The sequence below is a fragment of the Salvelinus namaycush genome, chromosome 21 (genome assembly GCF_016432855.1).
Source record: "Salvelinus namaycush isolate Seneca chromosome 21, SaNama_1.0, whole genome shotgun sequence".
NCBI classification, from domain to species: Eukaryota; Metazoa; Chordata; class Actinopteri; order Salmoniformes; family Salmonidae; genus Salvelinus; species Salvelinus namaycush.
This window is the reverse complement of record NC_052327.1, coordinates 29,366,123-29,382,730: the sequence shown is the minus strand read 5'-3', so window position 1 is coordinate 29,382,730 and position 16,608 is coordinate 29,366,123. Positions and strand designations below refer to the sequence as shown.

Genomic DNA, 16,608 nt, shown 5'->3' with positions numbered 1-16,608 from the left:
TCATTGTATGCTGTAGCGTTAAGATTTCCCTTTACTGGAACTAAGGGGCCTAGCCTGAACCATGAAAAACAGCCCCAGACCATTATTCTACCTCCACCAAACTTTACAGTTGGCACTATGCATTGGCGCAGGTAGCATTCTCCTCCGCCAACCCCATATTCGTCGGTTGGACTGCCAGATGGTGAAGCGTGATTTATCACTCCAGAGAACGCGTTTCCACTGCTCCAGAGTCCAATGGAGCTTTACACCACCCCAGCCGACGATTGGCATTGCGTATGGTGAGCTTAGGCTTGTGTGCGGCTGCTCGGCCATGAAAACCCATTTCATGAAGCTCTCGACGAACAGTTCTTGTGTTGACGTTTCTTCCAAAGGCAGTTTGGAATTTGGTAGTGAGTGTTGCAAGCTCTCGGCAGTCCCGTTCTGTGAGCTTGTGTGGCCTGCCACTTCGCGGCTGAGCTGTTGTTGCTTCTAGATGTTTCCACTTCACAATAACAGCACATACAGTTGACTGGGAGAGCTCTAGCAGGGCAGGAATTTGACAAATTGACATGTTTGAAAGTTGGCATCCTCTTCAGTAAGGCCATTCTACTGCCAATATTTGTCTTTGGAGATTGCATGGCTGTGTGCTCAATGTTATACACCTGTCAGCAACGTGTGTGGCTGAAATATACAAATCCACTAATTTGAAGGGGTGTCCACATACTTTTGTATATATAGTGTATTTCTCCATCTCTGACTCACTACAGTATGTCTCCTGTTACTCTTAGTATATGCAGAAATACATCATAGAGAGTGAGAGATGATTTAAAGGACTATTCTATAATTAAAAGAACAGTGGGGAAAATATCTCTGCAGACGTGATCACACCACACAAAGATTTCCCATCTGTCATTTCACGAGGGTGTCGCTGAGGACCGACATCATTAATTCACGTCTTCCTGTTAACCAGAAAACACATCACAATTCTGTTTGTCGCCCATTGGACAATATATTGTCCCACTGTGTTTTCTTTCAAACAGGCTCCATTTGGACACAATGCTGATAACCTCAAGGTCTGCATTGAGCTCAGACAGAGATCTCTGTAGGACTGGCTTTAAACAGAAGATGCAGCTGATTGAACCAATTCTGCATTCAACCCCACCTCACCCCCATCTCTCTCCCACCTCACCCCCATCTCCCTCCCTCCCACCTCACCTTCATCTCCCATCTCACCCCCATCTCCCTCCCACCTCACCTTCATCTCCCACCTCACCCCCATCTCCCTCCCACCTCACCATCTCCCACCTTACCTTCATCTCCCTCTCACCTCAACCTCATTTCTCTCCCACCTCACCATCATTTCCCTCCCACCTCACCCTCATTTCTCTCACCCCCATCTTCCTCCCACCACGCCATAATCTCCCTCCCCTTCCTTGGCCATAACCAGGGCTGTCATCAGGCTGCAGAGGCCGTCTTGGGGACCACATAGCGACTCATTATTTATAAGAGAAGATGACAAGTGAAAATCTCTCCTGCATGCTAAGAGATGGCAGCAGAGGCAGTCTGGTGACTGGTGGTAGTTCTCTTGGAATGCCCAGCACAGGAGTGCCTGCTCCCCTGTTGCTCCCCTGTTGCTCCCCTGCTGTTGCCCTGCTCAAAGTCCTTGGCTGAAAGGGTATGAGGAAATAGACAGGAGCTGTTCTCATAATCAGGCCAGACCATGCTGGGGTTCCCATCACAAAACCTGTGCTAGTAATAGCGGGCAGTCGGGGTACAACGAGCAAAATGCATAAGAACAGGATGAGAGGTTTTGATGTGTTAAACAGATATAAATATCAGTAGTCATGTGTTTTACTTACTGGGGGTTGCTCATGTTGCTGTGTTGTTTCTGTGAATGGACGTCGACACGATTGTTACTCTTGATTTAACCAGAGAATAGAGACTTGGCTCACACCACACCTGTGGAGAAAGGTTAGGAAACAAGGAAGTTAATCACAGTCTCTCCATAACTCTTCACATTCTGACAACAATGCAGTATACACATCTCATGTATAACTTGTTCATTATACTTTTAACTATTTAACATTTGTTTTGAATGTCATGTTCATTAAATGTTTTATGAATTCACAGAATAGATCGAAAACAATCAATTGATATACATAAACATTCTCATGCAGTATAGCTCTGCTATGGGAGTCCTCTGACATATTTAACTCTGCACCAGGGGCTCAGAAACATCACATCACTTGCATAACAAGTAAGGAAGGATGAGAACACTTTATGCAATAGGAAATAGATACATTGAAGAGTTAATTTACAGTCCATTCCAGCAGCTTTCCACAGAGTAAACATGAGCGAAGAACAGCCAGGTACATAGGCTTTACCCAGACAGAATCACAAACATCTGAGTCTTTGAAAAGGGGTATTACTGCACAGACAGCTGCATTCCCCACATTGCAGGTATAAACTGAAGCTCAATTTGCTAGTGTCTCACTTTCGAAAAGTCTGATGAAGTTGTCAGCAGCAATATAAACCCATATCAGTAAGCAGCATGGGCTGTAGAGGTCGTTTAACCTGAGCTTCAATCATTTAAATGCCGGGACGGAGAGGAGAGGTTAATTTGTATAGCGTTGTATGAAGTCAGTGTAGTGTCTGTCTTACAAACAAAGGCAAAGGGAAAACCTTCAGACACACAAGTTGTGGTGTGGAGTCAGTATTCGGAGCTATAGCAGAACAGAGTAATGTAGTATAGCACAGCAGATTAGATGTCATTCTAGATAAATCAATTCAGGTCATTCAAGGACTAGACTGTAATATTGCATCACTGCAATGCCCAAGAAAAAAGACTGCACACAACTGGCACCTATAGAAAATCTGGCCACAGCACAGGCAATAGTGTAGGCTATGCAGTGGAAAGGTTGTTCGACCAGTGCAGACAAGACAGTGAGTGAAATTAAAGCATTTGAGATACTGCAGGATTTCTTATTTTTAAAGAAACCTGTCAATCACAGTTCCTAATGGATGGATGTGGCCATAAGTCAAGGGCTGGACTTGACAACCTATCAAACAAGTTAGGTCTTTGAAACAAGCTCTCTGGGACCAGGTAGAATATTGCATAAAATATCCATCAATTCCAAGACTTGAGTAAATACTTACACTGCTGTATACTCATCATCAAGATAAGAGATCCCTCTAGCAGGCTGTAGATGAACTGTTGCCATATATCCATGTTGTCTCCAACATAGCTCTTGCATTCCTCCATACAGACAATAATTACTTGATTTTCAAACGGTTTCCCCTGGAAAATAAGACATACAACAATGCAACCATTTCATATTGTCCTAACCCTTCACTTCCCAATAGTCTACTGTCTACAGTTTTGTATCCACCTCCTCCGTCAGAACCCAACATGTATCCTACATTTGAAGTTCCCCCAACAAACACATGCTTTTACCTTAAAAACGTGTCAACACTGATCCCTGCTAAACTGATTAAGGCTACTATGTCTCAATTATTTTTCACAAGGCCCTGGACAGCTTTCTACAATGACTATTATTCTGGTTCAAAGCACGTGTAACAACAGATATATAGGTTGCTACTACACAGTATATACTAAACATAGTACATTATATGTTTTCCTGATAATTTAGCAAAGCCATCAATAGTGCAACAACGATAAATTACGAATACGACAATTATGGTGGTCATTAAGACGAAAGTAAAAGAAAAGGGGGACGGAATGGATGAAAGAGCAGAAGTCACAGGCAGGAAGTATCAAAATGATTTATCAATATGCTATTCTGACAAATAAACCTACCTTTTATGCTCTACATTGTTGAAAGTATGGTCGTGACTCATGCCCTCCTAATGATGATGGTAATGTCTCCCTTGCCGATGATCAGTGTGAGCGAGGCTCGGTTGCTGTGTGTAGGCTGCTGCTATCCTCTTCAGATTTGGATTGGCTAACGACCCGTGCTGCTGCTTAGAATACAGGGCACAACGAAAAAGCCCGATCCTTATTGTAAGCATCATCATTCACGGAGATGCTTTTAAATGTCCACCACTATCCACATATTCAGTTAAACGTCATCTTTCGGAAGGAGGGCATTTTAGTGCCCAAATCTCGCCTGCTCACAGGGTTTCCCTACAATCACGCTAGGGACTCCATGTGCCCAGTAATAGGTTAACCAGGAGCTGTCCAGGTGCTGAATTGTGATCCCGCGTCATCCACAGAAGCGAGGCAACAAACTATCTCTCACAATGAAATGTGAGATGAAAATCCGAAATAACTGACGTCTTTATGGCAGTCATAACGAGGTTTTTCAAGCCACCCCCCCCCCCCCCCCCCCCACCCCCAAAAGCGTCGATGTAAAAACACTCTCGCTTCACTTCACCTCTTCAGAGCTTCATCTGTGTTCCTCGCGATAACATCGCAGTGATCACAGGACAGCATCCAGTTCCAGTCACCTTGCTAAATATTAACTGGATGGCAAAAGGCTTGCATTCTCAAAGTTTTTCTGATAAAATATCAAACGGATTTTGTCTGAGACAATTGGCTAAACCATGGTGTAAAGAAACAATCAATCACATAACTTTCATAGATCTAGTATGGGGGGATATAAGTTCCTCAAATGATGATACTTGACTGACATTGAGGCAATCTTGAATTTAAAAAAAGTAGTAGGCCTATTTAAAGCGCCATTCAGTAGTTGAAACAACAAATAAGTGTTCTCATCACCCCTGTTTTTGTAAAAAAGCTGATGGATGGGGCTGGAGAAATGTAACCCCTCTCAAATTCATAGACAGAGCTATGGATGCAAGGACTGACCATCCATGATATCAACATTATAGTTTGAACCACTTTTACTTTGTTTATAAACACTGTAGTAAAACAAGCATATATGTTGGGTTCTGATGGGGTAAGACAGTTGAACTAAGCTCATGAGGCATTTCTAAGTTACATTCTTGAAGAATCAATGGGTATATATCATTAATTCAGAAGTCCAAAATTGGATGAAGCAACTGCAGATTTCCCCTTTAAACATTAGTGAGTATGATTACAAGTGGTAGCACTTATCCCTGACTTTTATCTTTGACATAAGTGTATTTTAACATTGAATGTTTGTGATGTATAAACTGCACGATAACCAAATATTCTGAATAGCCAAATTTCCCAATTTACAATCTATAGTGTTGGACCTGCCAGTTAAATTCTCAGCACTATGTGACAAGATGATCACTCCCTTATGGTGTTTTTCAACATAGCAAAAGGGTTATTTGATCAAATCAAATCAAATTATATTGGTCACATGCACATCTTTAGCAGATAATGGGAGTGTAGCAAAATTCTTGGGCTTCTAGTTCTGACAGCGCAGTAATATCTAACAAGTAATCTAACAATTCCCCAAACAACTACCTAATACACACAAATCTAAAGGGATGGAATAGGAATATGTACATAAATGTACATAAATATATGGATGAGCGATGGCCGAGCGGCATAGGCAAGATGCAATAGATAGTTTAAGATACAGTATATACATATGAGATGAGTAATGTAAGATATGTAAACATTATTAAAGTGGCATTGTTTAAAGTGACTAGTGAGACTCTATGTAGGCAGCAGCCTCTCTGAGTTAGTGATCGCTGTTTAGCAGTCTGATGGCCTTGAGATAGAAGCTGTCTTTCAGCCTCTCGGTCCCAGCTTTGATACACCTGTACTGACCTTGCCTTCTGGATAGTAGCAGGGTGAACAGGCAGTGGCTCGGGTGGTTGATGTCCTTGATTATCTTTTTGGTCTTCCTGTGACATCAGGTGCTGTAGGTGTCCTGGAGGGCAGGTAGTTTGCCCCCGGTGATGCGTTGTGCTGACCACACCACCCTCTAGAGAGCCTTGCGGTTGAGTGCGATGCAGTTGCCGTACCAGGCTCTCAATTTTGCATCTGTAGAAGTTTGTCAGGGTTTTAGGTGACAAGCCAAATTTCTTCAGCCTCCTGAGGTTGAAGAGGCCTTCTTCACCACACTGTCTGTGTGGGTGGACCATTTCAGTTTGTCTGTGATGTATATGCCGAGGAACTTAAAACTTTACACCTTCTCCACTACTGTCCCTTCGATGTGGATAGGGGGGTGCTCCTTCTGCTGTTTCCTGAAGTCCACGATAATCTCCTTAGTTTTGTTGATGTTGAGTGAGAGGTTGCTTTCCTGACACCACACTCTGAGTTCCCTCTCCTCTTCCCTGTAGGCTGTCTCATTGTTGTTGGTGATCAAGCCCACTACTGTTGTGTTGTCTGCAAACTTGATGATTGATTTGGAGTCGTGCATTGCCGCGCAGTCAGGGGTGAACAGGGAGTACAGGAGGGGGCTGAGCATGCACCCTTGTGGGGCGCCAGTGTTGAGGGTCAGCGAAGTGTAGATGTTGTTTCCTACCTTCACCACCTGGGGGTGACCCATCAGAAAGTCCAGGACCCAGTTGCACAGGGCGGGGAAGAGACACAGGGCCTCCAGCTAAATGATGAGCTTGGATGGTACTGTGGTGTTGAATGCTGAGCTGTAGCCAATGAACAGCATTCTTACATAGGTATTCCTCTTGTCCAGATGGGATAGGGCAGTTTGCAGTGAGATGGCAATTGCATCGTCTGTAGACCTGTTAGGGTGGTATGCAAACTGAAGTGGGTCTAGGGTGGCAGGTAAGGTGGAGGTGATATGATCCTTGACTAGTCTCTCAAAGCACTTCACGATGACAGAAGTGAGTGCTACGGAGCGACAGTCATTTAGTTCAGTTACCTTTGCCTTCTTGGGTACAGGAACAATGGTGGCCATCTTGAAGCATGTGGGGACAGCAAACTGGGATAGGGAGCGATTGAATATGTCCGTAAACACACCAGCCAGGTGGTCTGCGCATGCTCTCAGGACACGGCTAGAGATGCCGTCTGGGCCAGCAGCCTTGCTAGGGTTAACACGTTTAAATGTCAACGTCAACAGTAAAGAGGCGACTCCGGGATGCTGACCTTCTAGGCAGAGTTCCTCTGTCCAGTGTCTGTGTTCTTTTGCCAATCTTAATCTTTTCTTTTTACTGGCCAGTCTGAGACTGGTGTTTTGCGGGTACTATTTAATGAAGCTGCCAGTTGAGGACTTGTGAGGCGTCTGTTTCTCAAACTAGACACTCTAATGTACTTGTCCTCTTGCTCAGTTGTGCACCGGGGCCTCCCACTCCTCTTTCTATTCTGGTTTACGCTGTTCTGTGAAGGGAGTAGTACACAGCATTGTACGAGATCTTCAGTTTCTTGGCAATTTCTCGCATGGAATAGCCTTAATTTCTCAGAACAAGAATAGACTGACGAGTTTCAGAAGAAAGGTCTTTGTTTCTGGCCATTTTAAGCCTGTAATCGAACCCACAAATGCTGATGCTCCAGATACTCAACTAGTCTAAGAAGGCCCGTTTTATTGCTTCTTTAATCAGGACAACAGTTTTCAGCTGTGCTAACATAATTGAAAAAGGGTTTTTAAATGTATTTATTTTTAACAATTTATTTCACTTTTATTTAACCAGGTAGGCCAGTTGAGAACAAGTTCTCATTTACAACTGCGACCTGGCCAAGATAAAGCAAAGCAGTGCGACAAAAACAACAACACAGAGTTACACATAAACAAATGTACAGTCAATAACACAAAAGAAAAGAAAAATAGAAAAGTCTATGTACAGTGTGTGCAAATGTAGAAGAGTAGGGAGGTAGGCAATAAATAGGCCCTAGAGGCAAAAATAATTACAATTTAGCATTGACACTGGAGTGATAGATGTGCAGATGATGATGTGCAAGTAGAGATACTGGGGTGCAAAAGTGCAAGAAGATAAGTAATAATATGGGGATTAGGTAGTCGGGTGTGCTATTCACAGATTGGCTGTACAGTGATCTGTAAACTGCTCTGACAGCTGATGCTTAAAGTTAGAGAGGGAGATATAAGACTCCAGCTTCAGAGATTTTTGCAATTTGTTCCAGTCATTGGCAGCAGAGAAGTGGAAGGAAAGGCGGCCAAAGTAAGTGTTGGCTTTGGGGATGACCAGTGCAATATACCTGCTGAAGCACGTGCTACGGGTGGGTGTTGCTATGGTGACCAGTGAGCTGAGATAAGGCGGGGCTTTACCTAGCAAAGACTTATAGATAACCTGGAGCCAGTGGGTTTGGCGACGATTATGTCGTGAGGGCCAGCCAATGAGAGCATACATAATGATCAATTAGGCTTTTAAAATTATAAACTTGGATTAGCTAACACAACGTGCCATTGGAACACAGGAGTGATGGTTGCTGATAATGGGCCTTTGTACGCCTATGTAGATATTCCATTAAAAATCTGATGTTTCCAGCTACAAATGTAATTTACAACATTAACAATGTCTACACTGTATTTCTGATCAAGTTGATGTTATTTTAATAGGCAAATTTGCTTTTCTATCAAAAACAAGGACATTTCTAATTGACCCCAAAATTTTGAACGGTAGTCTATATGTATATATATTCTTAATCCATTCCTTACTTAGATGTCGTGCATTTTGGGGAAATGTTGTGAAACTGTTAGATATTACTTGTTAGATATTACTGCACTGTTGGAGCTAGAAGCACAAGCATTTCGCTACACCCGCAATCACATCTGCTAAACACGTGTATGTGACCGATACATTTGATTTGAACTGCTAACGGTTTTGAAGAAGTCCACAGAACAATGTTTCCAAGAATGCTGGAAGTGTTGAGGCAGGAGAAATGTCATTAAGATGGCCAGAGCAAAGCAAAGTTCCCACGATTCTAGCTATGCCTGTGCTGTTTGTTCCAATTCCCTCTCACCATACCAGTCATTCCATTGCCTCTCACCAAACCCACAGATTGTCTATTTAAAGACAAGTTGAAGTCACACGGAAAACAAGTGATCCACCAGGTGATCCACGCCCCACCTGGATAGATTGTGTGATGCAATGATAATTACTTGGCTTTGACAAACTAATCCATTAATGTATCATTACAGTGAATGCAGACACCTATTGTCTGTTTGAAAGTAAACCACTACTGCACATTTTCTTAGTGAAATGTCAAAATTGGAAAATTATCGTCATTTCCACAAGTGAGGAAGCCTTTGTTTACTTACTCTGTAGTGGGGATATTGTATTCTGAGGCAGTCATTGAAAACAACCCCATTTTACTATATCAGGCATCCTACCAAAATGAATCAGAATCAATAGAGAGAATCCTGACATTTAGCATGCCATTTACAATGTGGACAAACAGCTATCACAACATTTCTGGACTCAAAGGAACACGCCCACATTTGTGCTTTTGATGGCCCAACAAAAAGCAGTTGGCAGAGTTATTTTCAACAGTCTGTCTCTGTGGATCACATTAGAAATCTGCACTAACCTTACCACAAACTGGGATTTCCTGAGGGGGTAAGGACAGATTCATAACAATACTATTTGTAAGAGAATAACAAACCTCTTTATTATTTTCATACAACGGTGATAAGTCCTTGATATAATTAAGGACGCATAACCAGTTTACTTCTCTTATACCTTGTTTTAGTGCAGAAAGAAAGTGCAAAACATGAAGCCTTTTTTCTGATTATCTTGTTGTCTATGTAAATTCATAATTTTGTCTATGTAGATTAATAATGAGCTGTTACTTTTGTACATTGTACATCATTCTTAGGTGGGGATCTTAGAGAACCCTGTCACATTCTTCAGGATCAAATGATGGCAGGTAAAAGAGTTTGGCGAAATAATTTGACCAGGAATGCTATTGAGAATTTCCATATGATGTAACTGTATTCGTTTTATGTGTCTGTTAACCTGAAATGTTTATATTCTCTCTTTTGTAGACCATGGTGACCCATGCAACGAGTTAGAGGTTTCTTACTGTATGAATGGAGGAAAATGCTTTAAAATTTATTTTATGGATACGCTTACTTGTCTGTAAGTTACTCTCTCATCACTATTCTCCAATGTCTCTAACAGTTTGTCAGCCATGAGCAGGTGTACAGTGTTGCTTGGCAATGGGCTAAGGAAGTTCTGGGAACTTCTGCATGGTTTTAGCCTTTGTTTTACTTCAGCTCAGACCAGGCAGACCTACCCTGGCTCTTGGTTCTCAACTGGTGACAGCTTTCTTGAGAATAATGCAGTTCCTTCTCCCTCAGCTGCAGTGAGAACTACAAAGGTAGTCGTTGTGAGCAGTATCAGCTGTTCACCACTGCACATGATGCAGGGGAGACAGGACTGGTCGCTGCTGTGGTCATCATTGTCCTTTTTATTCTAGTTGTGTTGGTAGTAGTAATCTACTACACCTGCAAGTAAGTAACACATTAATTTAGCTTGATTCATGAATCCATAAATATGCAGGAATAGTGTTGTCAGGTCTGATACAGTTTCTTTTACGTCTGTGTCATTCCTTGTATTTGTTTTATTGTTAGGGTATGGAAGGCCAAACCAAAGAACCAGCAGAAAAGCAGTGAACAACAGTATTGGAGAGTAGAGCCCAGAGTATGAGGCCTGTTGTATATTGTTTTGGGGACATCGGATTGGATAACAAAATGTTTCATGGACGGTGGCATGATATAGTGTGGGTCTGGATGCTGCTGGAGATGTGGCTATGAAGGACCAGGAGGACAGAGGAGACTTATATCCACAAACATTCTGCAGCAAGCGTCAAATGTCAAGCTGCAGCCTGTTTGAGTGGCCATCAAAAGCTGAAGCTGCTGTAGACACAAAGACAGTCAGCCACAACACTTTTTCTCCATACTGTGTGACTGGGTGTAGGACTGACTACGACCTGTTACAATGGCTGCGTTTAGGCAGCCCAATTCTGATAGTTTTTTCACTAACTGTTTTTTTGACCAATCAGAGATCTGAAAAAGATCAAAAGACCAACGAGTGCAAAAAAAATCAGAATTTGGTTGCATGTGTAAACGCAGTCAATGTGTTTCATTCCAATGGCTATTTTCCACTTACACACACAATACATGCTTTTAAAGCTGGTGGATGGAATGGCATGGAGTGAAACCTGATGCCTTCACTCAAAGGAATACTATGACTGTAAAATGTTTGCTTAGCCTTTGCTTTAATTGACAGATAAGTCATTGAGTGTGTCGAAGTTCAATTGTGAATGTGCGCTTTCTCTAAGCCTGTGATACCATAGATTAGAGTACAATGGGGCAATACTTTGAATATTTCATGTAGAATTCACATGCTTTTCTCAATGTATCAATAATGCATCTATTTGTTCAACTTTCATACAAGTCAAACATGAAGTGTGCATTAGTTACAGTAAGCATCTTTCTTGTATTATTGAATGAATGTTCATGTGTAATATCACAAATCACAATAATAAATCGTACATTACTTATGATTGCGTATCAGGAAACAAGGTGTTGTCTTCAGTAATCAATGTCAATCAAGATTATTGAAGTGATGTAATTGAGCGATAAGGATGATAATTCCTGCTATAAATACAATTGTTTACATTGGGGTATTGGCATTCATAAGAGGTTCATCAATGGGTCTGGACCATAGAGAATTCAGACTTAGTGAGTGGTATATTGTAATCTCCATAGATATACCCAGTTCCATTTCAGATGCATATTTGAGCCCCAACCAACAGATGGTGCTAAGAGTCCCTCATCTTTAAATGAACTACCAGAAGTAACGTCATCTATTCATGGCCAATTAATACCACATCAATTCACCACTCTGTCCCTGAGGTGTTTCATATGGGATGGATAGTAATGAGGCAAACCAGGGTTGGGGTGAATTTCATTAAAATTCAAGAGAGGACCCCAAACATTTGAACAGACAGTACACTTAAGACCTAATGCAAACTGTTGACTATGTGGGTAGTTTCAGGTCTCTCAATACCATCATGCTCTTCCCACGCAGTATGACCTACAATTGGTTTGCTGAAGTAGATGAACCATTTAGGCACTTATCAGTATTGAACAGTGTGTGATCTCAGAAGTCACTGGTTCCTATTTATAGCAAAGCAGTATACTACTGACACCTAGTGGCGAGATTAGTAGTCTCAGTTCAGCAAAGGTGAGAATGGTTGTCACTTATCTGCATCAAGATTAACAACACTACCAAACTAATGACTTAATATTTATTTAATGAACACCCATGTCGAACAATGTATTTTATTACTCAACAAAACAGGCCAAAATTTATAAAAAGCAGTATCAAATTCAAATATACAAATGCGAGCTGTTGATAAATCATTCATCCACTGACATTGGAAAAGATATTGTAGTGCATTGATACTTTGCGGTGGTTTTAACCTATATTTGTAAACAATATAAACTCTCATTAGCCTCTGGCTTTATCAAACTCGTGGGCGATTTTCAGTGCTGTGCTGTTGAGTCCCACAGACTGCATGTTAGTGATGATGGTCACCACTATTCCCTGAGGTAGGGCTGTAGTTAGTCCTTCGGGCTGCTGGACTGTCTCGCTGGGCAAAACCAGCAGGACACTGCTGGCCCCCACGGCACCCCCTGTGTGCGAGACATAATGCCTGCGGCTCCTGCACTGGCCATACTTCTGTTCCTTCTCCACCACCAGCCAGCCCTGTGCATACAGCCCATCCTTATCCCAGGAGGCCTCTGTCTTGTCCACAGGGGCCCACAGAGCCTGGGCTGTCTCTGGTTTAAGGAAGCCAGGCAGGAGGTCTGTGCAGTCCTTTAGGTTGGCCACTTGGTAGCTGAAGAGCAGAGCATTCCCAAACAGGAGCAGGTCTCCCACAGTGGAGAGAAAGCCACCTCCTGCCCACTTATAGGAGTTATCCACGTAAGGGCAGTTTACTATGCGTCCTTTCTTATTGAAATGATAAAACCTGCAACAACAAAAAAATAGTTTGTTTGAAAAAAAAAAAAACTAAAAATAACCAGAACACAATAACAAAGCTGATCTTAGACGAATCGACCACTGATATGCAGTGAAGCAAAAGGAGATTGGTCACTCATTACCTTGAGCGGTTATAGATAATGGGGTCATTCTCATCTGGCACAGTGTTGAGCATGCCCAGTTCCCTGAACATCTTCATCATGTGATCCAGGAAGCGCTGGCCAGCAGCTCTCTCCACCACGGCACTGAGAAGGGTGAAGGCGTGGGTTGAGTACAAGAAGGTGGTGCCTGCAGATGACAAACCACTAGTTTACTTTCACGTAAATTAATTTGAATACACATAAGACTAATTTGATTGACAGCGATAACTCTTCCATAGCTCCTACCAGGTTTGAAAACGAGAATGTCGTCTTTGAACAGGTCCAAGGCATGAATGACACTTTCATAGCTGTCTTTCAGGTAGTACTCTTCTTGCTCAAACTCTTTTTTCTTCTGAGCCCGTTTGTTTTCCTTGCTCTTGGTGCTGCTGTCCTCGGTCTTGGGGTTGTTTTCAGACAAGCTCTTTTCCTCTTTACCAGGCAGTTTTAAAGGTCGTTTGGCCTTCTCCCTGTCCTCCCTCACTTTCTTGGCATCCTTCTCGTAGTGCCGTATGCCACTTAGATGAGAGAGAATCAACCGTGGAGTTATTGTCACCTACATGTCAAAGAGAAAAAACATCCTCAAGAACCACACAAAAACAAATATCTGGAAAAATGTAGGGAAAAATAGTGCTTGAGGTGAGAGGATCATGCTCATTGGGAATGCATCTTTATTCCAACTTCTCAGAAACTCAATTTACATCTTCTCCCTCAAACTGTTTTTGGGGGAACTCAGGGACGTATTTCTGGACAGGGGCATCGAGGTCAAGCTTCCCCTCCTCCCACAGGCGGGCTGCTGCTGCTGTTGTTAGGGGTTTACTGATGCTGGCGATCCTCAGCACTGTCTCTGGTCCACAGGGCACACGGTTCTCCAAGTCAGCATAGCCAAGTCCTGCAACATGGACATCAGTTAGTTAGGAGACTGTTTGACACAGCAGCATTATGCATTGCAATAATTTGTGAACATATGAGTAGTAAGTGTATTGTGTCTACTACAGTGAACCTAAAGGTACTGCATGACACCAACCTTCGCACCAGACTTGAGAGCCATCCACAGATACACCGACCACCAGCCCTGGAGCCCCAACCTCATCCTGTCACACCAAGCAAAAAAGAGGAGATGGACAGAGATACAGACAGAAAATGCATGAACATGTTCTGACATGATGAGGTTGAGCTGCATGCGTCAACAGAATGTCATGGTAAACATTTAATTTCAGGAGAAAAACATTCTGAATGCAAAAAACGTCAAATACCTGTACCTTTATCCGCTGAACAAGGTCTCTGCTAACTTGAATGGCAGCACCATATCTTCCAGTTTGTTGGAAGTCCTCTTCACATGTGAGCTCAGCTATGTCAGTATGATATTTCAATCCCAAAGCTAAAACAATGCCCGCACCTATTCCCCCAATCCAAAACTTTGACCTTGAGTAAAACCGAGAAGTTATTAGACGTGAAGGTCCGAAACATTTTCTCTGCTGCTGTTGTAACACGACAAATGTCTGTTGTTTTAACAGCTGGGGGCACCGAGTTGGAGTCAACAAAGAGGAATAGCAGCGGGCGGTCACCGCAGAACAATCTTTACACTTGACACAAAAACGCTTGAATGGCGAGTAAAATAACCGCGACATATTTACTTTTTTGTAGCCTATCGACCGACTGACATTTGCTTTACTGTAGAAAATCGCTACAATCGAATCGAGTTTGAAACATTTCCTGAGTTCCCTGCTTGCGTCAGACAGAACTAATCAATCCCCGATCCAGACAGCACTAGCCAAATGACCAATTGGGAGCTCAGATCAACAATTTCAAACGCTTCTTTTTCTTCTTCGATGAGGTTTAACGGCGTTTGGCATCCACTAGATGTTGCATTACCGCTACGTACTATACTGGAGTACAACCCCCTTATCCTTTGCTTAAAACATTATTAACCTTTATTTAACTAGGCAAGTCAGTTAAGATCAAATTCTTATTTACATTGACGGCGAACAGTGGGTTAACTGCCTTGTTCAGGGGCAGAACGACAGATTTTTACCTTGTCAGCTCGAGGATTCAATCCAGCAACCTTTCGGTTACTGGCTCAACGCTCTAACCACTAGACTACCTACCACCACAAATCTAAAAAAATAAAATACCCTTCCACCTAACACTACACACACAAACACATTTCTTTTTAAATAAAATTGAAAATAAAATAATAAAACATGTAAATATTAAGAATACCACCCTACTCCACTATTTAAAATCTATTTAGTCCTACCTCAGGCCAACAACTTGAAAGGATGGGACACCACCACTTAACACACCCTGTAACTCTTCTGCTGTCAAGTATCGCACACCCAAATACCTCTCTGCAGCTGCCACCACATCCTCAATTTTCTGAGACTTACGTTCCATCCCTGCAGTACAGTTGATAACCATTGCTATGAATGCTAAAAATCCAATTTTACTGAAACATATATCACTTGTTAGCCTATCCCTCTGTACTGGTACAGATCTACTACTCACACCACTCCTCTCAGGATCCCTCCCTCTTGACCCATCTTCCTCTACTTTCTTCACTGCCTCAGTATATGTCTTCTGCACTACTCTAACCATGGAAACCTCAACCTGCCTCTCACACAGGATATTTCTTATCCCCAGCCCCATGGGCACCCCTACAATTAACATATACCACTACTTTCCCCAATGCTAAACATTCCTTTGTCTCATGCCCTTCTGCACACTTCTCACACCTAGGAACCTCCCTCCTACACACTGCTGCCACATGCCCATAAGCTTGACACCTGTAACATAATGTGTTTAGCACAAAAGCTTGTACAGGATAACTTATATATACTAACATAACTTTGTCGGGAAAAGACAACATAAAAACTCAAAAGAACAGACAATGACTTCTGTTTCACCACTCATGCCACCCTGTTTGCGTGGTACCAGACGACGAGCATCACAAACACTGGGAATCTTCCCCTTCAGTTGATCAACTTTGACATTTAATACTACCCCAGTAATTCCTCCTTTCAATAGCCCCCTTTTCTTGGGAGCAAAACAATTCACATTTCTTGCCCCCATTCGTTTAAAGTGGAAGCAGAAACAAACAATTATCACAAGACCACTTCTGTTAACCTCACCGATTCCACAGCACCCAACTCCGTTTTCACCCACCATGAAACCACAAATGGATCCGCCAAAAGGCAAGGGTCCACTTTTTCCCAAAACTTCACTCCTACGGTCACGGACTCATCTTTATCCTGACCCTCGGTGCAAGCCTCGGGCGCCGAGAACATCACCACACCTGCCGCCCAGCCTATGAATGACAAAATTTGTGTTATAGAATGGAATATTTCAATTGTATCAAATTCATACATAAACATTTTGATTGAATTGAGAAACAAATTCTCTTAGGGGCAATTACTTGGGCACTAAATCTGCAACAATATGACAGCATACCACAACCAAACCTCAATGACACACCACACACAGCCATTCACATCAAATTCTCAATACAATACCGACATCATAACTAGGATTCAGGTCTACAAAATGGCATAAAAAAAATGTAATGTCCATAAAAAAAGGACCAGTAAGACAGATGGCCCGATGATTGCTTTTTCATTAGTATCCT

The 16,608-nt window shown here is 42.4% G+C and overlaps 1 protein-coding gene across 2 annotated transcripts; it reads right to left on the bottom strand.

The window, feature by feature from the left end:
- Nucleotides 1-12,095: 12,095 nt before the first annotated feature.
- On the bottom strand, nucleotides 12,096-14,977 carry lactb (lactamase, beta). Of its 2 annotated transcripts, none has more exons than XM_039018130.1 (6): nucleotides 14,240-14,977; nucleotides 14,011-14,077; nucleotides 13,685-13,875; nucleotides 13,233-13,539; nucleotides 12,969-13,134; nucleotides 12,096-12,835 (listed from the first exon to the last, which is right to left on the bottom strand). In XM_039018130.1, the coding sequence occupies exons 1-6, from the start codon at nucleotides 14,612-14,614 to the stop codon at nucleotides 12,313-12,315; spliced, it is 1,629 nt and encodes a 542-aa protein (XP_038874058.1). In that variant the 5' UTR covers nucleotides 14,615-14,977; the 3' UTR covers nucleotides 12,096-12,312. The 2 variants fall into 2 exon arrangements, with proteins under 2 accessions (XP_038874058.1, XP_038874059.1); XM_039018131.1 differs by having other exon boundaries at nucleotides 14,246-14,977.
- Nucleotides 14,978-16,608: the final 1,631 nt, after the last annotated feature.